Genomic DNA, 27,489 nt, shown 5'->3' on the forward strand with positions numbered 1-27,489 from the left:
AGAGCCGTGAGAACACCTCTGAGAAATCAGTGTGATATGGCAGGAGGACGCTCTCCTACTGAGAAAGTTTCTATGCTGACTTCAGTTTTACCTGCCTCTTACATACAACATTACATTTTATGAATCAAAAAACCAAAAGCCAAAACACTTTTAAACTACCCAAAACACATCTTGGTGTGGCCCAAGTGTTTTGGGTAATTCCCCTTTTTACTGGCTTAAAAAAGTTAAGTTAAGTATTTGATTTAATTTTTTGGAGTCCTATAGATGTCAAATGATCCAAAAAGACACAGAAGCAAAGATTAGAGGAGAATTAAAAAAACATACATTTTATTTTGTAAAGGAAAGGTTTTTTGTTTTGTTCTATCCTGATCATATTTATTTACAGTGTGACCCATTGTGGAGCTGCGGCCCCTTATTTACAGATGTCTTTTGTTTCTCTTGATTCTGAAATAAACCAGAGGGATCCAGTGGGGGTTCCAGAACATTTTAATGGGGTGGAAAAGGGGGGGCATGTCAGAGTGGCATGGGAGGGCGGACAGTAGCCTATGTGGGATTGTAGAGAGGCGAAGTCCCTCCCTTTCCGGTGGAACACATGGGACCTTATTTCGGGAAAATTATGTATTGAAGTCAATGGCGAGAGAAAACTTATCTTTCGATCCTGGTTGAATTGTGCCATGAATTACACATATGATGTTTGTCAATCTTAAAAAAATTATTTCCATGTCAAAAAAGTCACAGTTTGTTGTAAAACTGTTGAAATATAAGACTATGACAAATACGCAACTAGAAAGACTAAAAATCCCAGAATCCCAGTCCTGCATGCTGGCTCTTACGGAACCGACTAACTCCCCTTTTGTGTAAATACAGCTCTCAACATGCCCAGTGATTTTCACCTCTTTTAATACTGGTGCGAGACGGGAGATGTAGTTCATTGAGCGGTTTCACACAAAAAAAGTGTTACTTCACAGTTTTACGACACATTTTTATTTTTTTGACTTATAAAATTATCTTTTAAATTAACAAATATCATATGTGTAATTCGTGGCACAATTCAAACGGGATCGAAAGATAATCTTTCTCTCTCCATTGACTTCAATGCATAACTTTTCCGAAATAAGGTCCCATGAGGTCCACCGGAAAGGGAGGGGCTTCGGCTTTGGTATTGTTATTGTCAATACTCTACTGCCCCCCTGTAGGTCCGCCCCTGGAATGATTGCTTTCAAAGCTACAGTTCTTATCTATTTTTTTTCAGAGTAACCAACAAAAAAATAACCAACTTTCTGACCATTTTGCTGTTATTTTATGATCAACAATCTGTTTTGCGAAATCATGTTTCAAGTAGGCCTAGTTTAAGTATTTGGCGACACTCGGGTTAAACTTTAACTCTCCCTGAGCTCGAGGACAGGAGGCGGAAGAGGTGTGTTTTCTCCACTAAAAACACGACACACACAACAAAGCGAGGTTGCCTTAAATGGCGAAAACCCACAAAGAGCAGCAGACCTCAGGAGATTAGCAGGAAAAGTAAAGGTAGGGAATAATGAAAGGGGAAGAGCACAAATAAAACTCGAGTGACTTTTTGTGTCTGCGGGACCGTGAACGCACCTCCGCCTGAATGCTGTTGAGGAAACTTCTGCAGTTAAAAGACGGGAACAGCGACAAAAAACGCGTTTACAACCAGAAACAAATGACACAAATGACCTCTGTTTGATAAAACTACATGCAATCAAACCTCATCTGTTAAGATTTAGGTAAGTATTTGCATTGTCTGATTATTATAAATAAATACAGCAAAATATGCTGCTAACATTTGTTTCAAGTGGTCATTTGACACCGTGTGTGTGTGTGTGTGTGTGTGTGTGTGTGTGTGTGTGTGTGTGTGTGTGTGTGTGTGTGTGTGTGTGTGTGTGTGTGTGTGTGTGTGTGTGTGTGTGTGTGTGTGTGTGTGTGTGTGTGTGTGTGTGTGTGTGTGTGTGTGTGTGTGTGTGTGTGTGTGTGTGTGTGTGTGTGTGTGTGTGTGTGTGTGTGTTTTTGTCTGATGCCAGCAGGATGGGGAACAGCAGCAGCGACAGGTCCGGGAGTCAGGGTGAGAGGTCAGACAGGGAGCAGGGAGGCAAGGAGGCCCGTCCCAACATCCTGATGGACAGCTCAGAGGACGCAGACCTGTTCCAGAGAGAAGATACAAAGGTACACGGGTGGAAGAATTACTCAGATCAGTAAAATTATAAGTACCAGAGTGTAGGAATACTCTGTTACAAGTACAATTCCTACATGTATGTTACTCAGGTAAAAGTACAAAAGTATTAGCATCAAAATATACTTAAAGTAGCAAAAGTCTAAGTACTCATTATGCAGATCGGCCCATCCGTCTTGGAGGGGCGCTGCGCCCCGCCAACGGAGCCCCCCCTGAAATTCAAGGTGTTTTTTATATATATATATATATATATAGCACCAAATTGCAACTGAAGTAATCTATCTACGGTCATAGTTCCATGCTACCTATTTTATATCTGCACAGCTTTTCCACTTACAATTATGTTCCCATAATGGTTCCAATTATCTCTTGTGAGGATTGTGCACACAACTAGCTGAAAATCAAAGAGTTTGCAAGAAATAAACATTTTTATAGCATGAAAACACACACACCACTAAACTGCTTCTTCAGCTGCCTCTGTTCAGAGAGGAAATGTTGTTATGGTCCATGTGATCTCATTATTAACATGGCAAAAATACATTGATATCATGCCGTCCAGGCTCCAGAGGAAATCCAGGAGTTTCTGGCCTGGCAGCACGACCTGGAGAGCGACAGCAAGAGTCCAAAGCAGGCCAGACCGACTGTGTTCAGGTGGACGGGGACCGCCAAGGAGGTCTTTGTGTCGGGATCCTTCAACAACTGGGCCACCAAGATCCCTCTCAACAAGAGGTAGTGTGACTCAGGGTTTGTAAATCCTGGATTTGTTTGTTATGATGGAAATATAACACGTGGTTTCCTTTTTAAACGCAGTCAAAAAAACTTTGTGGCTATTGTGGATCTACCGGAGGGAGAGCACCAGTACAAGTTCTCTGTAGACGGGCAGTGGACCCTGGACCCTACTGGGGTGAGTGGAGGTTTTAAAGTAGCCCACCTTTTTGTTTAATATATAATAATACAACATGAAGAAATCATAGATCACAATGATATTTTGTATAAATAATCATGAGTAATGGGGATTTATTGACTAAGCGGGTAAAGGTAAATAATAGAACTACTAGAAAATGCAGATAAATCATGAAAATTACATCACTTCACCTTCAAAACCAGAAAAAACACAACTTACAATATCAAAAATCTAAGATGATAGCTTTTTCCCATATCACAATATCAATAAATTGCCCAGCCCTACATTATAAATAACCGTTTTACTTGTACTTTTCCATGTTTGTAGAAATGCCCATTCCACTATCTAAAGGGTCTGTATCACATCACACTCTTTTTTTTATAGGCCGTGACGACGTCTAAAACTGGCACAGTGAATAATGTCATCCAGGTGAAGACGACTGACTTTGAAGTCTTTGACGCCCTCAGGATCGACTCAGAGGACACTGAAGATATCTCAGGTATAAATTCATTTATAATTACTTTTAGACTGTTCAGATACTATTCAAAAGTTATTTCATTTGCTTTAAATATAGAACGTATGCCATTAGAGAACAAATACATTGTGTTACTCTTAATCTGCTGCAGTAAACCTTGAACAATGAATTTGTACTGGCTAAGCAAACCTTTCCTTTATTTTAAATGGCAGACCGAAATGTGGTGAACAAAGTAAGATATCAAGGTCACAACATCAATATTGATCTATGGGATCATGATGATTTGTTGCAAAATGTATGCAGAAGCTAGTATGCTGGCACGTTAATTTCAAGTGGGTCAGATGGTGTTAAAAACAGCCCTCTTTAAAGCTAATGTACTCTATATAGCACAGATCTAGTGCAGGTATATTAAATACTTAAATTAAGCTTTAGATAACCATTTTTTATATTTCAGAATCAAGTTCTAGCTCCCATATTGTGTAAGTGCAAGTCAAATGTTTATGACTTTTATTGTTTCTATTTTTTGTATGCTGTCATGAGAAATGCTATGTACAAATGTATGTGTCAATCATTGTATTTAAATAATGCTCTCATAAGTGAGCCAACACAAAGTGACACAAGGTATTGCTATTGTTACCTTAATCATCTTTGTATGTTTTTGTGTGGGAGAGAAACTCCTTTTTGTTGGGATACTTTGGGATTTTAGCCTTTGCAGACCGTTTACATGCACAAAAACCTATAAAACACACTCCAGAGAAGCATTATAAAAAAGCATAAGATGGCCCCTTTAATCATTTTGTACTGAAATGGACCAATGTGTAGGAAATAAAGTTGAATTGAAATTGATTTCACATTATTATTTTTTATCTATGGCTGGGTTTAATCAGCTTTGTGTGTGACTCCTTCCCCAGACTTGTCCAGTTCTCCTCCTGGCCCGTACCTACAGGAAGCGTATGTGATAAAGCCCGAAGACAAGATCAAACATCCTCCCATCTTACCCCCCCACCTGCTGCAGGTGCTGCTCAACAAGGACACAAGCATCTCTGTGAGTACACGCTCCATGAAGAAGGACACGTTTCTCTCTTGTAACGATACTTTGAGATTAAAGGTCCCATGACATGGCCATTTCTACTGATCATAATTCCATTGTTGAGGTCTACTAGAATAGATTTACATTGTTCAATGTTCCAAAATCACATTGGTTTTCTCATACAGCAATTCTGTATAGTATGTGTATTCACTCTCTGTCCTACACGCCTTGTTGGAGCTCCTGCCCCCCCCTCCTCCCTATGAGCCCACTGTGCTCTGATGTGTGATTATGTGTTACAATGGCGTTTGTTAGCAACCAGAAAATGACACCAGTAAGGACAAACAGATGAGAATGCTGCGTGGGGTCTGGGTGCCGTGTTGGCGGGACGTTGCGGGGCTCGCTGCTGCTCGAGGTGCGGACAGTGTGAGCTGGCTTACTGGCATCGTTTCCTGGTCGCTGCGTGGGGTCTGCGAGACAGCGAGAAACAGCGAGACACCGCGAATCTCAGCCTGAGCACACACACAAACTCTTTCGCGGTGTCACGCTGTCTCAAGCTGAGTTCAGGCTGAGAAATCCGCGGAGCTGCTGCTGAGAAAAGATAAGGCTGAGTGAGTGTGTGTGTGTGAGGAGCTCCACGGATTGGTCCATTTGGACCTGGGTATGGTCACGTCACTATACTCGGGAAGAAAAAAATGGAAAAAGAAAAATCTCCAACGAGGCGTTCTGGGGCAGCATAGACAGGTCTTTTCTGTGTTAGAGTTTTACTCGCTACAGGGTGTACTTTGAGGGTTTGTGACTCTGCAGACCGTTTACATGCAGAAAAAGCTACATAACACACAAGGGGACGGGTAATAACCAGAAAAGCATGACATGGGACCTTTAAGTCAAATTGTTCCTCTTTCTGAATCTCCCTCAGTGTGACCCGACGCTGCTTCCAGAGCCAAACCACGTGATGCTCAATCACCTGTATGCCCTCTCCATCAAGGTAACACATCCTGCTGTGGCGTGTTTATTATTATTACTTATAAGTTATCCTCAATTAAAATGTAACTTTATTAATGTTCAATGAGCAAAAATTAGAAGGGAGTACAATCAAATGTACTGCCATTTGACTCAAAACATAAATAAACAATTGAAATAGATGGTCCGTAAATCACAGTTACTTACAACAAATACCTACAGTAACAAGAGAAGGAAAGGAATACAACTACATAATAATTCACCGTCAAAGACCCGCATTACCTTCCTCACATCTGTTTATTCTTCCTTTTATCCATATTTTTTACCTGGAAAAATTATTCAAACAACCCTTTAAATTATATTGTAGAGAATTCCATAATGTGACCCCAACCTCTGAATGCAAAGCTGCTTTAAAGTAGTCTGTGCATAATATAATTAAAGAGTCCCTCCTCCCTCACAGCAAGACCAAGGGGAAATGATGCATGAACTCCCGATGCATTAAACACAGAATGGGTTTTAATCAAACTGTCACATACATGTTATTGATCACCATAAAGAGACCCTAATATTTGATCCTGCATTTCAAGCATTTGTCATACAACATGCATCAAATGTCGGACAACAAATAAGTGTATGGCTTTATTTTGAAAGGACCAAAATCAGTGATTGTATACTATAATATCTTAATTTGAATCTAAAACTTTATATCTATTGGATTTCCCTTATTTTCTGTTGTTAAGCAAACTATAACGTATTTCTTCACCATCATACAAACTGTTTTTGCTGTGGGTTGCATTTTCATTGCCAATAATCATACAATTATACAATTTCCAATTAAATCTATATGTAAAGTCAATTAATTTGTGTTTTTTTTTGTTTAAGCCTCATTCAAAAACTCTTGTTGTCCTTGTCTCTTAGGACGGGGTGATGGTCCTCAGTGCAACGCACCGATACAAGAAGAAGTATGTGACCACTCTTCTTTACAAGCCCATATAACCCACAGAGCCGTGATCCAGACTCTTATTTTGAAATGCTCATAATTCATCTGTTGTTGTTCACAGCTGCTGCTTTGATTATTGTATTTTTTAAATACCTTCCTGATATCGATTTAAAACATTTGCTTAATCTACTTTTACCATCCTGTACTCTCAAATTTGGAAAATACTTTAAAGTTGAACTTGCTGCTGAATGTTTGTCAATGTATGATCTAGCAGTAACAACCTACAGCTTCCTTTCTTATGAAGACCAAAGTATCGCTATAAACCAACATCTCCAAAAGACAATAGAGCAGCAGGTGGATGTTCTCTTATAGATATTATATATATTTTCATTCTTACCTCAATTGACCTAGATATGTCAATAGATTTGTAGTTGATAAAGAGACCAAACACTTAATGCATAAGTGGAAAACTGAAGTGTTAGTGTGCTTTACAAATTAAACTCACCTGGAATTGTTAAATAAAACTGTGACTGTAGAAATGGAAACGCTAACGATGCGATAAGCACAGCTGCAACATCTGTTACAACATACGAGTACAAACAGACACGAGGAAATAAAGGGGTTGACGTTCCCACACTGAGAATCTCACTTGAATTTTTTATTTCATACTGATGCTTTTGTACAAAATCAAGCTCCTTTTACTCCAATTTGTGTGTAAAGCCTTATAAAATAATTAAAAATCATACATGTTCTCGCGTTGGTGTGTGTGTTTGTGGGTTGTGTAACTCAGTTGACACAGAGGACTTTGGAGTCCAGGTTCTTGTTCTCAGGGTTGTACGTGCTCTGAGCAAAGCAGTGAGCCGCCACCCGGTCGCACTCGCACACCGCAGCCTGGCACTTGTTGTTGGACGCTGCAGAGAAAGAAAAAGTCATGAAACTGACAAATAGCTGCTCAAACATAACAAAACATAAAGCTCAATCACTCAAACTTTATCACTGACTCTGAAAGTGCTGTAAAATGGGAGAGCATTTGTTTGCAGTGTAGGGATTCCATGGCTGTGTAATACCTAAATATAGCTGTTTAAATACAATGTTTTCACACACACGCACACAAACACACATCATTTTCTGATTGCATACTGTCAAATGTCCTATCTAAACAAGTGTTGAGCCTTACTGAAGTTGAGTTAGGGCTGCAATACTGTAATTATAGTTTAATTGGCCAATTATTTGTTGGGTTAATTGTTTGGTCTTTGTCAGAAGATGGCGATAAATGTTCAACTCAGATTCTGAAAGTCCCAAGTGATATCTTTAAAGAAAACCAAATAACCAGTGTTAATTAGAAAACATCTACTTTTGACATCTTTGCCCGTAACAATTATTCGCTTATCAAAACAGTAGGCAATTATTTGAACGTCCTTGGTCTAATCGCTGTGTTCGTTTAGTCTGATCTCACCTGAGCAGGTCACCGCCTCATTTGAGCAGGTGAAATCATAAGCAAGAACATAGGGAAGGTCAGCTAACGCCGTGCATCCAGGAGCCTTTCTGCTGGATTTATAGCAGTTGTCATGAACGTTACAGCAGCTGAGAACACAGAAGGAAAGGAGAAAACAACATTAACCCTAACCAAAATGACTTTTTTAAATTAAAATTATGAGTGGAAGACAACAATTGGAAAAACGGCGGCTGCTTGCTTACGCATCCACTTCATCTATAGGGGCTCCCGTCCCCCCGAAGCCGCACCAGCAGCCGTAATTACTGTACTTGAAGGGGCTCGTGCCGGGCTGAGAGCAGCTGATCATATTCCCAAACTGCCATAAGGCTCTGGGCAGCAGCGCGCCACTGGCCACACAAGCTACGAGAGACGAGAGACAGAAAAACAAATACACATGATTGTCAGGGAATAATTTGCCCTGCATGTCCTCCTTCGCCCTCTGATGCAGATGCCCAGCCTTGGACAGCCGCTATCTCCCTTACGGAGGGGCTGCCCTAGCATTTTGTTGTGGTTACCAGTTTATGACCGGGCAACTCTCGGTCAGAGACAGTTATTGTCGTGGGACACCTGGAACACATCCTTCTCGGGGTGTAGATGACCCCGAGCCATAACCGACAACTAAAGTTAATTCAGTGTCCTCAGCTGTTTAGTCTATCTATTGAAGAATGTTGATTATTACACTCCAAACTAGTTCAAACCTCGAACTACAGGAGGGTTCTTCAGAATTGATCTGGCATCTCAACCTGTGTCAACTCGTGGCCCGTGATATGTCTTGTGAATTCTCCGGCTGAAGCTCCAAATAAACCGTCAGTGTTTGCCATCAGAGCTCCAGCTCTCCTCGTGTCTCTCTGAGTCCTGTTTCCAATTGCTTCAGAAGTTTCCCTCACAGATGAACAAATTACTATCCTTAGAAGAGATTTACAACAGTGATACAGAATTAATTTAGTATTGAAACACCCCCTCTGTGTATGTGTGAGAGTGAGCAGGTCGTGCCCGTTAGCTGATTGGTCCACCTGTAGAGACAGGAGCATTTAAGCTGCAGCCATGCAGTTCCTCTGCCCTCTCTCTCATCGACCTCTCCTACTCCCAACTCAGTGTCTGTTGTAGAAAACCTGATCTATTGTTCTGTGTGGTTAAATCTAACGATTACCGGTCCTTTTGTACTTTTTGGTATCTTTGTAAAGATAAACTAATTTAATCTGTCTTGAAAGACACGCTTTGCTTTGCCCAGGAGTGCGAAACCCTTTTCTTTTGTTCAATTCCTGTTTTCTCCTGTTTTTTCGTTAGGTTAGGTAAGAAGCCTGTATTTTATTTTACTTATTTTGTTAGGCAAGATGTATGTATGCCCAGGGTTATTTGTTTATGTGGGTTGTCTCGCCTCCTTTAAAAACAAACAGGTAAGGCATTTTTCTGTCTCATTGTCCATTTCTTGGGAGTGGGGAGAGTGCAATTGTGTGCTGCGCCTAGGTTCCCCTAGACCAGGGCGTAACAGTGTTTTTCCCAAAATACCCAAAGATTATTTTTAAATGAATGAAAATAAAACAAAAATGTGTCCATGTTCAAAAAGACATAAAAACTCACCATTTCAAATCTGCTTTTAACATGTGTGTTGTAAATGTGTTTCTCTTAATTCTAACCAATGTTAAGTTTGAGGCCCATGAAAAGCACTCCATAAATACATGTTAAATTATTATTTAATAAAATAAATTAGGTGCTGCACGATTAGTTATTACCTAGCTAATGTTCAACTCTTGTCCATGGTTGGGCTACATGTGCAGTGCAATTAAAATATACAGCTTTCTATTTTATAAAATTACAATACACTATGTAGAAATACATTGTACAGACACTAAAATAAGGTAATACATGTACAAATGTGTCTCTACAATGTGGGGTTTTACAGTTGCCGGCATCTACCATGCTCTTGTTACAATCTTGTTTTGGATATATTTGGAAAGAGGCTCCAAGATTCCTCAGTAGAATAAAAAAAAATACATAAAAGAGTACTATAGATATTTACACAAGCCTATTTACAATAAGTGTTATTTTAAAGAGTGGTACAAAGTGTCTTACCGGTGAGAAGCAGCAGAAGAGCCGTCAGCTTCATGGCTGCAGTGAGAAGAACGTCAACTTTGGTGCAGCCGGTTATTTATATGAAGCTCAGCGCAAGTTCTTTCAGGAAGACTGGGTATATATACATTCACTCCGCAGCTGCTCATCACGGGTGTTGTCTATAACCTATTACATTCACCTCATTCTCCAGCAGCCAATCACTGTGCTTTAAAACTTTAAAATGGTTCTCCTCTCTCCTGCAGTCAGCTGTGATTTCAGGTTTTCATGCTGCCGCCCGCCTCCTCCCCATCCACCTCCTCCTCATCCACCTCCTTTCATCATATCCAGTGCCAGGAGAGCTAATCCAAAGACCTCATCACACCTCCTCTTCATCCCATCTCCTCATCAAATCCAGATCTTCAGCATCATCACCAGTGTCTATAGACCCCGGGGGGGTTCCCTATAATGCTCACGGCTGCATTTCCCCCTTTAGATATACGATTTCAGGATCGGGGTCTAATCGCCAAAGACTTAACATTTATCATATGACATGTGTCAGTAAATGTTCTTTAAACAAAATGAAGTCTCTCCTGATTGAAATGACAGGAGGTGAGAAAAACTAGAGAAGGAAATAAGAAGGCGGCAGCTTTAAATAGGACTTACTTTCTAAGGTTTGAACATGAGTACTCTGTGTACCTAAACATGTATTTAACACATGCAATAACAAGTGTAACAGTTTGCAAATAGTACATATAATCAGTCTCTCAGACCTCCATGAAATGTCTTCCTTCAGACCAGTGTAAAGAAAACATCAACAATACACAATTAGGGGTGTATCTTCTACGTTTTTGTTTCTGTCAACTCAAAATAATTTGTGCAAATAATGCCTCATAACATTTCAGAAAACATTTATTCCAAATAACATGGCAACATTTGATTTTTTAAATGACTAATTTCAGTATTTTTCAGATTTATGGAGTGATGAAAAGAGATACCAAAAATTGCTAATGCATATTAGCATATAAAATAACAATGCTTCATGTAATTATGTAACGTTTTAATGCAAGTTATGGGGAAGTTCAAACCCAGCTTTTTCTAAGGAAAAGATTGAGGAGAAAAAAAGGTGTTTATTATTATTATTATTATTATTATTAAAGGACCTATTCTCCTGTCCCAGGTTAACCTGTAGATTATATTTACAATTTATCTTCGATCCATCCCCATATTCTACACATTTCCTGATCAAAGGATCTATTTCTGTTCTCTCTGTTTACTCTGTCCTTACTCAAGTTTTCCTTCTTTAAATAGAAGTTGATTTAAGATAACCTTGCAACACACAGCTGTTTAAATAGCTCTCACTTTTAACAGAGTTCCCACGACTTTCCACTGCACATTACTGACGCTGGAAGTGTCACAGAAAGAAACAATATAGTGTAGTGCTCTTTGTAAAATGTAATTCATTATTAATTAATAAAATCACTTTGGCTATTGAAACATCAAACTTGAACTTAAACTTTGAATAAAGGAAATATATTTGTTACAGTGTCAACAATCTGTGTCCACCAATGACTACACTCCTGTGTGCATACATGTTGCATAATGTAGAATAAGAGATAGGTGACTCTTGGGAATTGGCCAAAAAGGGACCATCTCTATAGGTCAGGGTTAATGTAAGGCGCTCTGCACTCCACATCTTTCGCTGCAAGAGGAATCAGACCCATTCATCCTAATCCGCAGCCTCCCAGACTGTGAGTATTTAGAAATAGAAAAAAAATACATGTTTTCATCCTCAGGAGCCATTTAGATTTCATGGTGGGATTTCTCCAATGTGTCCACAGTGCCTTTTAACGGCTCTGTGTGGCAGGTCAGGTCATACCTCTCCACATGTCTGTAACAATTAGTACTGTGCAGATATAGATACTTTGATATACCTATTATAATGTATGTATTATATGATTTAACCACGTACTGTCGAAGTGACATTATGAATGAGAAAATCTTTTTTTTTAATTTAATTTTGTTTTGTTGATTATCTGGGTTATAAAGATTGTGTTGTTTCAGTGCCCAAGGAAACACATACTTTCCATCAGTCGTTTTTGATTTGATTTTTATTAGGCATTGAGATATAAATTCTATAGAGGATGTCTCTTTACATCATTACTAAAAACATTAATTTCCATCGTGGTCATCAATTGCAAACAAATAAAATACATGGAAAGACACAAATTGACGGGATCAAACAAATTACAACCACAACCTACTCCCTCTTGCAACTCCCCCCCATGTTTCAAACGTTCTCCTTTGAAAGGAGGAACCTCTCACACTCTGCTCTCACAGATATATTGATATGTCAGGCTGCAGTCTGCGTCGTTCCACATCTTGCGTTTGCGTCTCACAGAAGCGTGAATCTGCCCACAGTCCACTCCGTTCTCTCTGAAGTCCCAGTCATCAGGCTGACCTTTATCCCAGAAACTGAGCACAAACAGAGGAAGGATGAGAAACAAATACAATGTTCTGCATTAAGTGTAGTTCAGTGGTGCCAAGGGGCATGCAGAACATTTTCTAATTCACATTGAAAATACATTGATGTGATTGCCTTAAGTAAATCTAAAATGTCATATATAATGTCAAATCTAAAATTATGTCATATAGGCCTAGTGATTAACATTAAAAGACATTACATTAAAACCCATATAAGTAATTTAGTTTACAAGTTAAGCTAGTAATTCAGTTATTTATTATTTGAAAATAAAGATATTCAAAGCAACATTTGTTGTGTTCCTGACAAAAGTACTCATTATTTCTGATAAATATCTTTGTTTGTGTATGCACTGCCCCTGGCTTCCTGTCATTTTGCAAAAGTGGACCCGGTCAAATCAAGTTGTGCATGATTTGGTCATTTTTACTTTGGGTTTTATTGTTGCTCCACGTTTCTCTTACGTTGGGGTTGAGTTGATGTCCGTTCCATCCACCCAGCTCCAGTGTCCCTCGCTCTCTCGCTCCACAAGTCCAATCCAATAATTGTATCTGATTTCAACAACTTTTGAAATGTAGTCCTATGAAAACAAAAAAAAGAGAACACCAAAAGGTTAATTGAGGCCTTTGCTGTTTTTGTGTGCTCCTTATCAGAGCCTGTATTTGCACATTCAAACAGTCCCTGGTTGAACCTAACAAAGTACAATCACTCAAGTAATACTTTCTTTTCTAAAATACTTTCCAATTTATTCTAAATATACTTTTACGCCACTACATTTTTGAGGTAGGTATCGTACTTCACTACAAATATTTAACACTTGCACCTTCAACATATTAAAACAGATGCTTATCTGATCTGATGCAGTACTTTTATGCTTTTTAGGGTTTTCCCTTCTCTGTAGTGTGTTATATAGGTTTTGGTTTTGGTGCATGTAAATGGTCTGCAAAGACTGAAATCCCAAAGTTCCCTCCAGAGGGAGTTTGTCTCACACACACTCAAACAGGCTTAGGGGCGGGACATCTCTAAGCGGTTGACCAATCACAACAGAGCCGGCCAGCTAACCAATCAGAGCAGACTTGGCTCTGATTTTAGACAGAGGGTGAAAATAGGTGCTGCAGCACAGGCAGTATGAGAACAAAATAAAGACATTTTGATAATTAAAGTAAACATGTCACAGTAGAGGCACCAAATACAACTAGAGAATGCAATTCCTGAAGAAATTGCTAGTGGGAATGCTTTATGCTGAAAAGCTGACGCTAAACTGCTATGCTGAAATGTAATGTGTAAGAAGAAAGTGAAGAATTTAGATTGAAATGATACATGAACACTGGGGGCTTGAATGTGTGATGAGAGAAGAAAAGAAAGTAAAAAGGCTTGGAAAAGCAGCAGAATATTTTAACTGCAAACTTTTGAACTAACTTGATGGTGAATGATCTGTCGCCATGCCAACGGCATTTGATGACATCCCATAATACGCTTAGATGCGTTGATGGCTGCATCGTTACCAAACCTGTGAAGTTTTGGGCCATTTGGAGCATTTTCACTGAAGTTATGAGAAAACCGTGTTTCATGGCGAGCATTGTGTTGCCATGGCAACGGCATTTGAAGAAATCTCAAAACTGTCCCGTAGATGTCTTCACGGCTGGACTGTTAGCGCACATGTGAAGTTTGAGCAGTTTTTGAACATTTTCATAGGAGTTATAGCGACATCGTCTTTTATGGCGAGGGATGCGTTTCCATGGAAACGGCATATGATGAAACCCCATAATAGACGTAGAGCTGTTGAGGGCTGGACCGTTAACCATTATCTGAAGTGTGGTGCTGTTTTTACCCTTTTCATAGGCGTTACGACAACATCGTGTTTTATGGCGAGGGATGCGTTTCCATGGAAATAGCATATGGTGAGATGTCAGATTTGACGTAGAGCTGTTGAAGCATGGAGAGGTGATACACAGGTGAAGATTGTGGGACGACCGGACCGTGTCCATTGGAGCTACAGCGACATAGTGTTTTATGGCGAGGGATGCGCTTCCATGGCAACAGCCTATGGTGAGATCTCAGATTTGGCATAAAGCTGTTGAGGCATGGACCGGTGATATACAAGCGAAGTTTGGGGGACAATCGGACCGTGTCCATTGGAGTTACAGCGACATCGTGTTTTATGACGAGGGATGCGTTTCCATGGAAACGGCATATGATGACACCCCATAATTGACGTAGAGCTGTTGAGGGCAGGACCATTAACCATTATCTGAAGTCTGCTGCTCTGAGCATGTCAGTTGGAGTTATGACATCATCGTGTTCCATGACACAGGTGTTTATATTTGAGCTAACGACGTGTCCAGAGATCAAAGGTTTCCATAGTGATCAAATAAATGTGGCAAAGGCTCAAATTTGTTGAACAACACATTTGTAACAGGTTTGTTAATTGACCAAAAAATATGAACAGTTGGAAGATTGAAAATGGGATTATTATTAGGATTATTTGTAGGTCATTGAAAAGTAGAATCATTTAGAAAGATGTGAACATTGAAGTTTCTATTTTAGAAAAGCTGACACTGTAGTGCATCGCTGGTTTTAAAAGTGATTTATAAGAGTCATGTTTAAAGATGTGCAATACTTAAAATGTTTATAAAGATCCTCTGAGTGTGTATCATTAGTTAGCTGATAAAATGTTAGGGATAAATACCTTGACATATTGACTACAAGAGCTTGAATCAAACAAGCAACCTTGTATTTGAAAGATTAACTCACATAGCAACAGTCGCACCTGGTATATAAGTGGTGTGGCTGAGTACTTTAAAGGGTTCATGAATAGAGGGGACTTGAATGTGAAATAAGAACAAGAAAATAAAAGTCCAAATGCATGAAAAAGCAGCAGAATATTTGAACTGAAAACTTTAGAACTAAAAGCATACGTCACCAATAATGTCTAAAATATGTGGAACATGTTGAAGTCAGTATGAAGTCTCCATCAGACGGAAAAGAATAGGCTGGGACAGTCTGTTAAACTCCAGTGACCACGTCATTCGTCTGCTGCTCTAATGGCGCGTTTCCACTACACGGCCTCGCTCGGCCCCGCTCGGTATGGCTGGGCCTCGTTAGGACTGGCTCACTTTATGGCGCATTTCCATTACAGTTTAGGAACTGGGGTAGTATCTATAGTAACGCAGTGTAGGCGGAGCCGTGACGTGTTCTTCAATGAGAACCCCAGAAAAACAACACAGCCGTTAGCTGTTAGCACTCAGAGCTCACAGCTCCTCATATATGTTCAGAAACTAGACAAAAGTTAAACAAGTACAAACCACAGACTGCCTGTGTCATGGTGAATACAGTCGCTGCTTTATTTATGTCTGTATAGGCCGTTGTTGTGAGTGTGGACGGTCGGAGCATATACTGCGTTAGCTTAGCCAATCTCCATTTAGAAAACACGCATTTTAAAAGGTTTTTCGCCTGCCGTCTGTCTGCAGACTTGACAAAGCATTAATTCATGGTTTTTACTAACCGGTATCAGTATGTTGTTACTTCGGCATCATTTTGAAACGTGTATTACAATTAAATCACGGTCAAATATGTCCATCTTGTTGTAGTTGTAGCCCCCTTGCCAGCGATGCTCTCTCTAGTTTAGCATACTCAGCCCGACTCAGCCTCGTTGTCTCTGGCCCTAGACCCGCGATTTTATGAGGCCAGAAAAACTGTGAATTAGGACCCGCCGGCCGGTACTAGGCCAAGTGGAAACGCAACCAAAGACGGGCCGCTGACGTCACAGCCCTCTTAAACCGTGCTCCGCGCTGTAGTGGAAACGTGCCATAATTATGTCAATTGGAGTTATGACATCATCGTGTTCCATGACACAGGTGTTTATATTTGAGCTAACGACGTGTCCAGAGATCAAAGGTTTCCATGGTGATCAGTGAGAGGAGAGCATTTTCATTGTTCTGAATGAGAGATAAACCTGTTACATGTGAACGTTTTGTTGAAGAACCGAAACAGATATCGGTGAAATTTCAAATCGTGAAGCATGTCAAGGAACTTGAGCATCTGAAGTGTACTTTTTGTATACTTTCGGGTTAATAATGTGGCCTTTTTTGGCAGATTAACTAAAGGTGTGCGGCTGCTGTGGTGACGCTGAATTTACAATGGGTTTTAATGGAGACATGTTGAAAGTTTTTGTCACTTCATGCCCTCAAGAGGCATTTTGTTTTATTATTTTGCTTAATTTTTTTTATCTTTCAAGCTACGAGATGTTTTCCTACGTTTGTCATGAAAAATTATGTCTCAGGAATGTAGGGTTTGGGAATTATGGCAGGTTTAAACGAAAATATGAAGGCAAAATTAAATCTGTCCTCCACTCTAGCTGTGACATCACGCACTCTAAAATCTGAAGAAGGCCTCTTTACCAAGGTCTGAACAATGTTTAATATCTCTAAAAGTAAGAATCAGATTTAAAAGTTGTGTTACATGAATAATGTCAGAAAGATGTGTAACATTTTAAAGTTGGAATGAGGTTTCTGAGTGAAAGTATGAAGGAACAGATAGCAGTTGAAGAAGGAGCAGTTAGCAGTTGAAGTTGCATGAAGATTGTTGAAGTCTGAAGAGTTCTCCATTGACTTCCATGTTAAAAATGGGATGCATTATGGGATGTATCTCTGGAATTATGAAAGTTATGAATGATAAAAGTAATAGCCATCGATTCCCGACCGAGCTGAACGTTTGGATGTTTGAACAGAGTTTCTGCGATGTTCAATGTGGGAGGAGAAGTGACGCAAAATAACCCGGCGGAATAATAAAGAATTTCGTGCGTAGCATAACAGATAGTTGGAATGCTGTATCAGCATTCCCACAAAAAATATGGAGGTGTGTGGCACAGTGGATTAGTGCGTTGGTGCTCGGATCAGGGGAGCACAGGTTCAAACCCCACTGCAGTCAGCATGTCGTTGTGTCCCTGGGCAAGACACTTCACCCCAAATTGCTCCTGTGGGGATTGCCCACAGTATTGAGTATGTGTCGCTTTGGATAAAAGCATCTAACAAGTAACATGTAATGTAATGTAAAAATATGAACCTGAAAATGAGCATAACAGGGCCCCTTTAAGAAACATTTTGCATCCACGCGTTTTACTTGTAATGGAGTATTTTTGAACCATTGTATTTATACTTTCATTTATTAAAATAATCTGAGTACTTCTTCCACCATTCAGTGAAGGAATACATCAGCAAAACCAAAGACAGCACCATTTGAAATAAATAAACCTCACCAGTTCCTCTGTAGTATTCAGAACCACCAGGTGCTCACGGCTGCATTTTCCCCTTTAGATATACGATTTCAGGATCGGGGTCTAATCGCCAAAGACTTAACATTTATCATATGACATGTGTCAATAAATGTTCTTGAAACTAAATGAAGTCTCTCCTGATTGAAATGACAGGAGGTGAGAAAAACTAGAGAAGGAGATAAGAAGGTGGCAGCTTTAAATAGGACTTACTTTCTAAGGTTTGAACATGAGTGCTCTGTGTACCTGAACATGTATTTAACACATTCAATAACAAGTGTAACAGTTTGCAAATAGTACATATAATCAGTCTCTCAGACCTCCATGAAATGTCTTCCTTGAGACCAGTGTAAAGAAAACATCAACAATACACAATTAGGGGTGTATCTTCTACATTTTTGTCTCTGTGAACTCAAAATAATTTGTGCAGATAATGCTTCATAACATTTCAGAAAACATTGATTCCAAATAACATGGCAAAATTTGATTTTTTTAAATGACTAATTTCAGTATTTTTCTGATTTATGAAGTGATGAAAAGAGATACCAAAAATTGCTAATGCATATTAGCATATAAAAGAACAATGCTTCATGTAATTATGTAACGTTTTAATGCAAGTTATGGGGAAGTTCAAACCCAGCTATTTCTAAGGAAAAGATTGAGGAGAAAAAAAGGTGTTTATTATTATTATTATTATTATTATTATTAAAGGACCTATTCTCCCGTCCCAGGTTAACCTGTAGATTATATTTACAATTTATCTTCGATCCATCCCCATATTCTACACATTTCCTGATCAAAGGATCTATTTCTGTTCTCTCTGTTTGCTCTGTCCTTACTCAAGTTTTCCTTCTTTAAATAGAAGTTCATTTAAGATAACCTTGCAACACACAGCTGTGTAAATAGCTCTCACTTTTAACAGAGTTCCCACGACTTTCCACTGCACATTACTGACGCTGGAAGTGTCACAGAAAGAAACAATATATTGTAGTGCTCTTTGTAAAATGTAATTCATTATTAATTAATAAAATCACTTTGGCTATTGAAACATCAAACTTGAACTTAAACTTTGAATAAAGGAAAATATATTTGTTACAGTGTCAACAATCTGTGTCCACCAATGACTACACTCCTGTGTGCATACATGTTGCATAATGTAGAATAAGAGATAGGTGACTCTTGGGAATTGGCCAAAAAGGGACCATCTCTATAGGTCAGGGTTAATGTAAGGCGCTCTGCACTGCACATCTTTAGCTGCAAGAGGACCCATTCATCCTAATCCGCAGCCTCCCAGACTGTGAGTATTTAGAAATAGAACAAAAATACATGTTTTCATCCTCAGGAGCCATTTAGATTTCATGGTGGGATTTCTCCAATGTGTCCACAGTGCCTTTTAACGGCTCTGTGTGGCAGGTCAGGTCATACCTCTCCACATGTCTGTAACAATTAGTACTGTGCAGATATAGATACTTTGATATACCTATTATAATGTATGTATTATATGATTTAACCACGTACTGTCGAAGTGACATTATGAACGAGAAAACCTTTTTTTTGAATTTCATTTTGTTTTGTTGATTATCTGGGTTATAAATATTGTGTTGTTTCAGTGCCCAAGGAAACACATACTTTCCATCAGTCATTTTCGATTTGATTTTTATTAGGCATTGAGATATAAATTCTATAGAGGATGTCTCTTTACATCATTACTAAAAACATTAATTTCCATCGTGGTCATCAATTGCAAAAAAATAAAATACATGGGAAGACACAAATTGACGGGATCAAACAAATTACAACCACAACCTCCCCCCTTGCAACTCCCCCCCCATGTTTCAAACGTTCTCCTTTGAAAGGAGGAACCTCTCACACTCTGCTCTCACAGATATATTGATATGTCAGGCTGCAGTCTGCGTCGTTCCACATCTTGCGTTTGCGTCTCACAGAAGCGTGAATCTGCCCACAGTCCACTCCGTTCTCTCTGAAGTCCCAGTCATCAGGCTGACCTTTATCCCAGAAACTGAGCACAAACAGAGGAAGGAGGAGAAAATACAATGTTCTGCATTAAGTGTAGTTCAGTGGTGCCAAGGGGCATGCAGAACACTTTCTAATTCACATTGAAAATACATTGATGTGATTGCCTTAAGTAAATCTAAAATGTCATATATAATGTCAAATCTAAAATTATGTCATATAGGCCTAGTGATTAACATTAAAGGACATTACATTAAAACCCATATAAGTAATTTAGTTTACAAGTTAAGCTAGTAATTCAGTTATTTATTATTTGAAAATAAAGATATTCAAAGCAACATTTGTTGTGTTCCTGACAAAAGTACTCATTATTTCTGATAAATATCTTTGTTTGTGTATGCACTGCCCCTGGCTTCCTGTCATTTTGCAAAAGTGGACCCGGTCAAATCAAGTTGTGCATGATTTGGTCATTTTTACTTTGGGTTTTATTGTTGCTCCACGTTTCTCTTACGTTGGGGTTGAGTTGATGTCCGTTCCATCCACCCAGCTCCAGTGTCCCTCGCTCTCTCGCTCCACAAGTCCAATCCAATAATTGTATCTGATTTCAACAACTTTTGAAATGTAGTCCTATAAAAACAAAAAAAAGAGAACACCAAAAGGTTAATTGAGGCCTTTGCTGTTTTTGTGTGCTCCTTATCAGAGCCTGTATTTGCACATTCAAACAGTCCCTGGTTGAACCTAACAAAGTACAATCACTCAAGTAATACTTTCTTTTCTAAAATACTTTCCAATTTATTCAAAACATACTTTTACGCCACTACATTTTTGAGGTAGGTATTGTACTTCACTAAAAATATTTAACACTTGCACTTTCAACATATTAAAACAGATGCTTATCTGATCTGATGCAGTACTTTTATGCTTTTTAGGGTTTTCCCTTCTCTGTAGTGTGTTATATAGGTTTTGGTTTTGGTGCATGTAAATGGTCTGCAAAGACTACAATCCCAAAGTTCCCTCCAGAGGGAGTTTGTCTGACACACACTCCAACAGGCTTAGGGGCGGGACATCTCTAAGCGGTTGACCAATCACAACAGAGCCGGCCAGCTAACCAATCAGAGCAGACTTGGCTCTGATTTCAGACAGAGGGTGAAAATAGGTGCTGCAGCACAGGCAGTATGAGAACAAAATAAAGACATTTTGATCATTAAAGTAAACATGTCACAGTAGAGGCACCAAATACAAATATGGAGGTATGTGGCGCAGTGGATTAGTGCGTTGGTGTTCGGATCAGGGAGCACAGGTTCAAACCCCACTGCAGTCAGCATGTCGTTGTGTCCCTGGGCAAGACACTTCACCCCAAATTGCTCCTGTGGGGATTGCCCACAGTATTGAGTATGTGTCGCTTTGGATAAAAGCGTCTAACAAGTAACATGTAATGTAATGTACAAATATGAACCTGAAAATGAGCATAACAGGGCCCCTTTAAGAAACATTTTGCATCCACGCGTTTTACTTGTAATGGAGTATTTTTAAACCATTGTATTTATACTTTCATTTATTAAAATAATCTGAGTACTTCTTCCACCATTCAGTGAAGGAATACATCAGCAAAACAAAAGACAGCTCCACTTGAAATAAATAAACCTCACCAGTTCCTCCGCAGTATTCAGAACCACCAGGTGTCCCTCCTGTGCTCGACACTGGTCCTCCGCTTTGCTCCAGGTCAGTGAGTTGGTGGATATCTTGTAGCAGCTCCTCTCATAAGAAACCCATCCCTCCCTGCAGGCTCCTGGTTTCATGAAGATTAGTACAAGTCTTATTCCAAAACCACAACAACACTGAAATCTAATTTTAGGCAGTGTTTACCTCGAACCGGGACAAGTGTCGGTAAAGAGACCTCCTGCTCAGTTGCTTCACCTTTGTTTGGAAACCGAAAAATACTAAGTTAAATCAAGGGCAGCAATTTTACATCATTATATGTCACTTTCTAAATGTAATAGGTTACAGATTGATATAAAATTGTGTTATTAAGTAAAGTAATAAGTGATTTAAATTACTTCATGAAAGTAATGTAATTTATTTAATATGATCAATTAAACTGGGCAATTAAGATTAAAGATCCTAAAAACAAACTCAAACAAAGCAGTACAAACCTCACAACATCACTTAACACTGATGACTGATAAACTTTATTAAAATGTGCTTGATAGAACTTGAACTAAAGTTGGACCATAGTAACAGAAAAACATGACATTATATTCTGCATTTAAGCTGCTTACCAAACCCATTTGTAATGAAAAACATTTTGATTTGTAACTGTAATTTATTTATATTTTTCTCAGTAATGCCACTCATCACCTTTACATTATTATTGTAATTTATTTGATCCAGAAATGAAAAACGTTCCCTAACCAGAACTGGGCGATAATGCTGCTCCTCCGTTGATGATCCTCTTGAGGTTGAGTTTGACATCAGTGATTTCCTTGTTTAGCTGGGAGACTTTGAGACACAAACAGAAATAGTTACATGATAAGACGAGAGTGAATTAGCTTCATGAATAATGAATCAGCTGGAGGTGTTACATTTGATCCCAGTGACCATCAGCAGGATCAGCAGCAGCAGCACCAGGACTCCATAGAGGACCCACACCAGGATCCTCTTCATACCTACCAACACATTTGTTTTAATAGTTGAATGTGACTTTATTTCATACAAATAAAATAAAACATTTACACGTTTTACCTGTTTGTGCAGTCATTTGTGTCTCTCCGTGGACAGGGCTGTTACCAGACGATCCAAACTGCTGATACTGAGACTCCATTACTGAAATAATTCAGAAAATACTTTATTAAAAATACTTCTTATGAAGTGAATACAAAACTAATATTTATACCTACAGTATGTTGCTGTCATTTCAAAGTTCAAATCAAAGTGTATTGATGTGTCAGTGTATTACAAATATTCAGTCTGTTGTCGTTTGAAACTTTCCGAAAATAAGAGGTCACCTAAAACGTCATGTTTGTTTTCAAGCCGCATGTTAACTATTAACGGCTCAATAAATAAAAGACAATTCTCGACTTTATACTGTATAATAAACAAAAGTGCTCCAATACATACAGATAAATGTATTTGTATGTTATTGTAATGTATTATATAAAAGTATTGTCTTTATTGATATCTGTACTATTAAGTATTTCATTCTTTGTGTTATTGGTACATTAATGCACATAATACAGTCATGGATTTGTATGAATTTTGAAATGAATGATTGCAAAGTAATTTCAAGAACAAACAAACAAACAAACACACAACAAAGTAAAGATTCATGGCTTACCTCCATCAGACAGAATCTCTCTGGATCTCACTGTTGGACTCTGACCATGAAATCAAACACAGGAAGTAAGAGTTTGCTCTGTTCCATATAATACTGTATATCTTTTACCCAAAATGCACACAGTTTTTTTTGGAGGGGGGAAAGAGAAATTAGGTGAACAACTTTGTTACACTGCACACATTCATTTCTCTCTTGGTATCATTGTATGTTTGAATCATTGACAATGTATTTTTTCATGCTTCATTTGTTTAAAGTACGAGAAACATAATGCAAGGTTTCGTTAAAGATTGTGTAAGAATTCTTTGTAAGGTTCCCTCTCTATTCAGTTCAACTGTCCTTGTACCTCTGGTGAAGTGACACATTTATTTTTATTTGATAAAACTCAACAGTAACTACCATTACATTTCTACTTATATTTACATTCATAAATATGCGTATTAAAGGTGGGGTAGGTACGTTTGAGAAACCGGCTCGAGATACACTTTTTGTTATATTCCATGGAATGCTCTTAACATCCCGATAGCAATGAATATCTTAAATGCTTTGACAAAAAATCCATAAAAAAATGTAATCTGTGGAAGCCGTAATACAAGCACGACCAATCATTTTAGCCGGCCCGGCTAAAATAACTGGATGGCCTACCTGCCTGTCAGCCTTCCATCTGTGCACAAACTTATCTCGTGCCCTCATTGGTCATGTGCGCGTTCGTGTGTGTTGGAGGAGGGGCTCTATAAGGAAGTGGCAGATTTTCTCCGGTTGTGTATTTTCAAATTCTGGCGATCTCGAGCCGTTTTCTCAAATGTACCTACCCCACCTTGTAGGCCAAGCATATGGGAAAATCAACCATAAAGTAAACTATGAAATAAAGTCAAAATGTGTCAAATAAAGTGAAATATCATTACCAGGATTAAGTCGAAATGTTAACAATACAGTAAACAATAAAATGTTTGGAATAACGTAAAGAGAATGAGGTTGAAACATCATGAATAAAGGCAAATTATCAAGAATAACCATTTGTGAAATAGGCATTAGGCTACTGAATATTCTAGTAATTCACCATTATTCCACTTTAATCTCTAATTGCAAAATAAAACCCATCTTCCTCTTCTCATTTTGTTGCCTTGTTCCTGACCCCAAATAATCTTCCGGATTTAGGCTACACTTGATACAAAGATACAAAGTCTTTATTTTCATATGCACAATAAATACAGCGTTGTTTTGGCAATGAAAATCCTAAATCCCAGGCTCCTGCAACAATTCATTTCAGACAGTTCAAAGCAAGTATTGTATTAAATACTATTTGGACATAATTGAACTGTACTTGATTCTTTCCGTTTAATGCTACTTTATACTTCTACTCCACTAAATTCCAGAGGAAAATATATATATTTTTTAATCCATTACATTTATTTAACAGCTTTAGATACTTTTAACTAAATGAATAATAAAAAATGAATCAATAAATTAAGTTAATCAGAAATGTGTTCAACAGTAAAATGCTATGCGATGCAACAATACTATCTAGAAATGTCACACATATGTCTGCACAATGATTACTTTCACTTTTTATTCTTTCAGTACATTTAGCTGATAATACTTAATTTCTTACTAAAGTAACATTTTGAATTCAGTTTTTTTTTACTAATAATGAAGTATTTTTCCAACAATCTTTTGGTACTTTTACTAAAATAAATAAATAAGTAAATGATCTGAGAACTTCACTGCTACAGGAACAATAACAGTTACCTGGAGTTTGGAGTTTTTATCCGGAGTCTCTGTAGTTCCCAGTCTCACCACGTGGTCACCCAGCAGCGCTTTCGGGCCTCCACGTGACCCCTCATTACAAAGTCCTTCCGGTATCTCTGCTTCTCATTGAAAGAAAAATGGCTCTCGGACGCTTGTCTCAGGCTTTGCTCAAGTCTTCTCTGACCCAGAGCCGGCGTCAGCTTTCTGCTACCGCTGATCAAGGCCATGCTGATGCAAGTGAGTGAAGCTCCTCATTTTAGTTATCTGGTTTTATATAATGTCATGTATTTTAACGCCAACTAACAGTGACCTTGTTGAGCTAACGTTGCCCTTTTAGCATTAGCATTAGCACAACATCCTTGAGCGGAAATGCCCAAAACATGAGATTTTCAACCTGAAGACGTGGTCATTTCAGCCTGTCACCTCCTTTAAATCCTCTAAACTCCTACATGTAATGTTTGTTTATTTACTTTGCTCTAATTACGAGGCTAAAAAGTGGAGAAGTGATTATGTAAAGCTACGGCCTGAAGCTAAAGAGCAACAACAGTGAAACGTCAGGTCATTGGAGATAATAACTATCTAAGGTTATCGTTATTCCCCCAACTTGTATTAAGTTATACAAAACAGTTAACAACCATTGAAAGGGATTGAAGAATTGTCAAGGTAAAATAGTTTGTGCAGAGGATTTGAGCTAGAGTGGGAAAAGTAAAAAAGAAATGACCTGATGGAAGTGTGTGTGTGTGTGTGTGTGTGTGTTAAAATTATGTTTTTATATTATTTTTGTTAATAGTGTGAAGACTAAAAAACGTTTAAATAAATGGTACTGATAAAAGTATCATGTTTATAATACCCAGCTAGTTAGAGACTAGTCACCTAAGTTAACAGGTGTCTTTAACATAACATGCTGAGATGTTGCCCCTGACATACATGATCATCAAACAACACTTAAGAAATAACACTTTAAATTAATATAACTTTGTATATCAACTTATCAAAAATGAATTTTAAGCTTATACAGTGTATATTTGTTGCACAACAATACTCTCGAAAAAACTGCTTACATTTTCAAAACGGATAAATTGTACATATTTTAATAATGATCATTTATTTTATTAGAAATGTCCATACATTTAACCTTTCAACATTTTAGTTATGGTAAACAGCACACATTAGGGGTTTCCTGGCCAACAATAAGTTGTCTTAACATTTCATAATGTCACACTTGTTGGGTGTAGAAACAATTGACTGAACCTCCATTTTTCTTGTTTCCAAAGCACATTAATTTCTTAACAATCTCAGTATGGTTGCACTTCTAATTGCTATATTTTATCAAACTAATTATTATTGTCTTTTTGTCTTCCAGCCAAGTTATGGAAGCGCCTCACTTATCTTGTCGCACTCCCGGCTGTTGCTGTGTGCATGTTGAACATGTACCTGAAAATGCAGCACCATGCGGCGCATTATGTACAGCCAGAGTTCATCCCTTATTCCCACCTTCGGATTCGCACCAAGGTCTGACTCTATGTTACTTTAAAAAAAATGATTTTGGAGTGTAGTTTATTTGTCATTGCACAGGGTAAAATTACAGAGACAACAATATGCAGTTTAGAATCTAACCAGATAAAAGCAGTGAAGTGTATTTTTCACGTATAGAAATAAAACAGTGGTGGAATTTAATGAAGTACATTAACTCTAGTCTTTCATATTATGTTGCTTTATACTTCTACTCCACTAGTAGTTTTAGACGCCGATATTGTTCTTTCTCTCCATTATTTATTTGATAGTCAGATTATTAGCTAATGTAAAATATGAATTAAAGTAATTCAAATTAAAGCTAAAAACCTCAACCTTTTACCAGCTGCGATGAACTCATTAACGCATCAATAATTATAATAAGAAATGTACTAAATTGGAATGACCCATTGTGCTTGAAGTTCTTTTACTTTTGGTTCTTAAAGTCTATTTTGATGCCAATACTTTTGTAGCTTTAGTTAAGTAAGATTTTAAAAGCAGGAATTTGACTTGTAACAGATTATTTTTACATAGTGCTACGTTTACTTTGGTATAAAATCGGATTACTTCTTCTGCCTCTGTAAATAAATGGTTGGATATATAGCATGGGGTAAGAGATAATGAAGTAGTGTAGATAATACATTAGAAATATGCTATATACACTATACATCAGATGTATATAGTATGGATATGATACCACGTTCATCAATATTTTTTACTTATTTTATTTATTATCTCAATTTGTTTTCCTGCAGCGTTTCCCCTGGGGAGATGGCTCCAAATCCCTTTTCCACAACCCTAAGTTGAACGCCCTTCCTGGCGGCTATGAGGGCGATGAGGGCGATGAATAAACCCTCCTCCAGACCTCCTGACTCTCCGGGGACCAGACCTCCCTCAGCGTTACTGGACCACACTTCCACTCTCAGTTTACTCTTCTTCTTCTTCTGTTGTGTTTACCGCTGTGCTCTCAACATGGGGCACCTGAACCAACATTTAATTTTACTCTGGACCATTAAGCAAAAATGTCAGCCTGATACTGAATTAACATTATTAAAGTAACTATTACCTCAATTCCTGTCTTATGTCGTGTTTTTGTTGATGTTGTGTTAAGGCAGCATTTCTCAAAGT

The 27,489-nt window shown here is 38.3% G+C and overlaps 5 protein-coding genes across 7 annotated transcripts; 2 read left to right on the forward strand and 3 right to left on the reverse strand.

Moving 5' to 3' along the window:
• Positions 1-1,181: 1,181 nt before the first annotated feature.
• prkab1b (protein kinase, AMP-activated, beta 1 non-catalytic subunit, b) lies at positions 1,182-7,148 on the forward strand. Of its 2 annotated transcripts, none has more exons than XM_034118009.1 (8): positions 1,182-1,748; positions 2,043-2,184; positions 2,751-2,920; positions 3,002-3,095; positions 3,480-3,594; positions 4,482-4,615; positions 5,517-5,585; positions 6,479-7,148. In XM_034118009.1, exons 2-8 carry the CDS (start codon positions 2,047-2,049, stop codon positions 6,554-6,556), a joined length of 798 nt encoding a protein of 265 aa, XP_033973900.1. In that variant the 5' UTR covers positions 1,182-1,748; positions 2,043-2,046; the 3' UTR covers positions 6,557-7,148. The 2 variants fall into 2 exon arrangements, with proteins under 2 accessions (XP_033973900.1, XP_033973901.1); XM_034118010.1 differs by having other exon boundaries at positions 2,046-2,184.
• On the reverse strand, positions 7,141-10,276 carry pla2g1b (phospholipase A2, group IB (pancreas)). The gene is made up of 4 exons (XM_034118011.1): positions 10,069-10,276; positions 8,199-8,355; positions 7,957-8,084; positions 7,141-7,411 (listed from the first exon to the last, which is right to left on the reverse strand). Exons 1-4 carry the CDS (start codon positions 10,100-10,102, stop codon positions 7,287-7,289), a joined length of 444 nt encoding a protein of 147 aa, XP_033973902.1. The 5' UTR covers positions 10,103-10,276; the 3' UTR covers positions 7,141-7,286.
• Positions 10,277-12,137: 1,861 nt separating this feature from the next.
• LOC117472548 (hepatic lectin-like) lies at positions 12,138-13,355 on the reverse strand. Its single transcript, XM_034117809.1, has 3 exons — positions 13,347-13,355; positions 12,988-13,103; positions 12,138-12,519 (listed from the first exon to the last, which is right to left on the reverse strand). The coding sequence occupies exons 1-3, from the start codon at positions 13,353-13,355 to the stop codon at positions 12,366-12,368; spliced, it is 279 nt and encodes a 92-aa protein (XP_033973700.1). The 3' UTR covers positions 12,138-12,365.
• A 6,079-nt stretch (positions 13,356-19,434) lies between these two features.
• LOC117472682 (C-type lectin domain family 4 member E-like) lies at positions 19,435-23,143 on the reverse strand. 2 transcript variants are annotated; one of them, XM_034118013.1, is made up of 8 exons: positions 23,104-23,143; positions 22,512-22,592; positions 22,352-22,435; positions 22,182-22,268; positions 21,636-21,686; positions 21,419-21,558; positions 20,281-20,396; positions 19,435-19,815 (listed from the first exon to the last, which is right to left on the reverse strand). In XM_034118013.1, exons 2-8 carry the CDS (start codon positions 22,588-22,590, stop codon positions 19,662-19,664), a joined length of 711 nt encoding a protein of 236 aa, XP_033973904.1. In that variant the 5' UTR covers positions 22,591-22,592; positions 23,104-23,143; the 3' UTR covers positions 19,435-19,661. The 2 variants fall into 2 exon arrangements, with proteins under 2 accessions (XP_033973904.1, XP_033973903.1); XM_034118012.1 differs by lacking the exon at positions 23,104-23,143 and adding an exon at positions 22,667-22,753.
• A 1,803-nt stretch (positions 23,144-24,946) lies between these two features.
• On the forward strand, positions 24,947-27,432 carry LOC117472683 (cytochrome c oxidase subunit 6A, mitochondrial). The gene is made up of 3 exons (XM_034118014.1): positions 24,947-25,086; positions 26,213-26,361; positions 27,117-27,432. Exons 1-3 carry the CDS (start codon positions 24,987-24,989, stop codon positions 27,210-27,212), a joined length of 345 nt encoding a protein of 114 aa, XP_033973905.1. The 5' UTR covers positions 24,947-24,986; the 3' UTR covers positions 27,213-27,432.
• Positions 27,433-27,489: the final 57 nt, after the last annotated feature.

The sequence above is a fragment of the Trematomus bernacchii genome, unplaced genomic scaffold (genome assembly GCF_902827165.1).
Source record: "Trematomus bernacchii unplaced genomic scaffold, fTreBer1.1, whole genome shotgun sequence".
NCBI classification, from domain to species: Eukaryota; Metazoa; Chordata; class Actinopteri; order Perciformes; family Nototheniidae; genus Trematomus; species Trematomus bernacchii.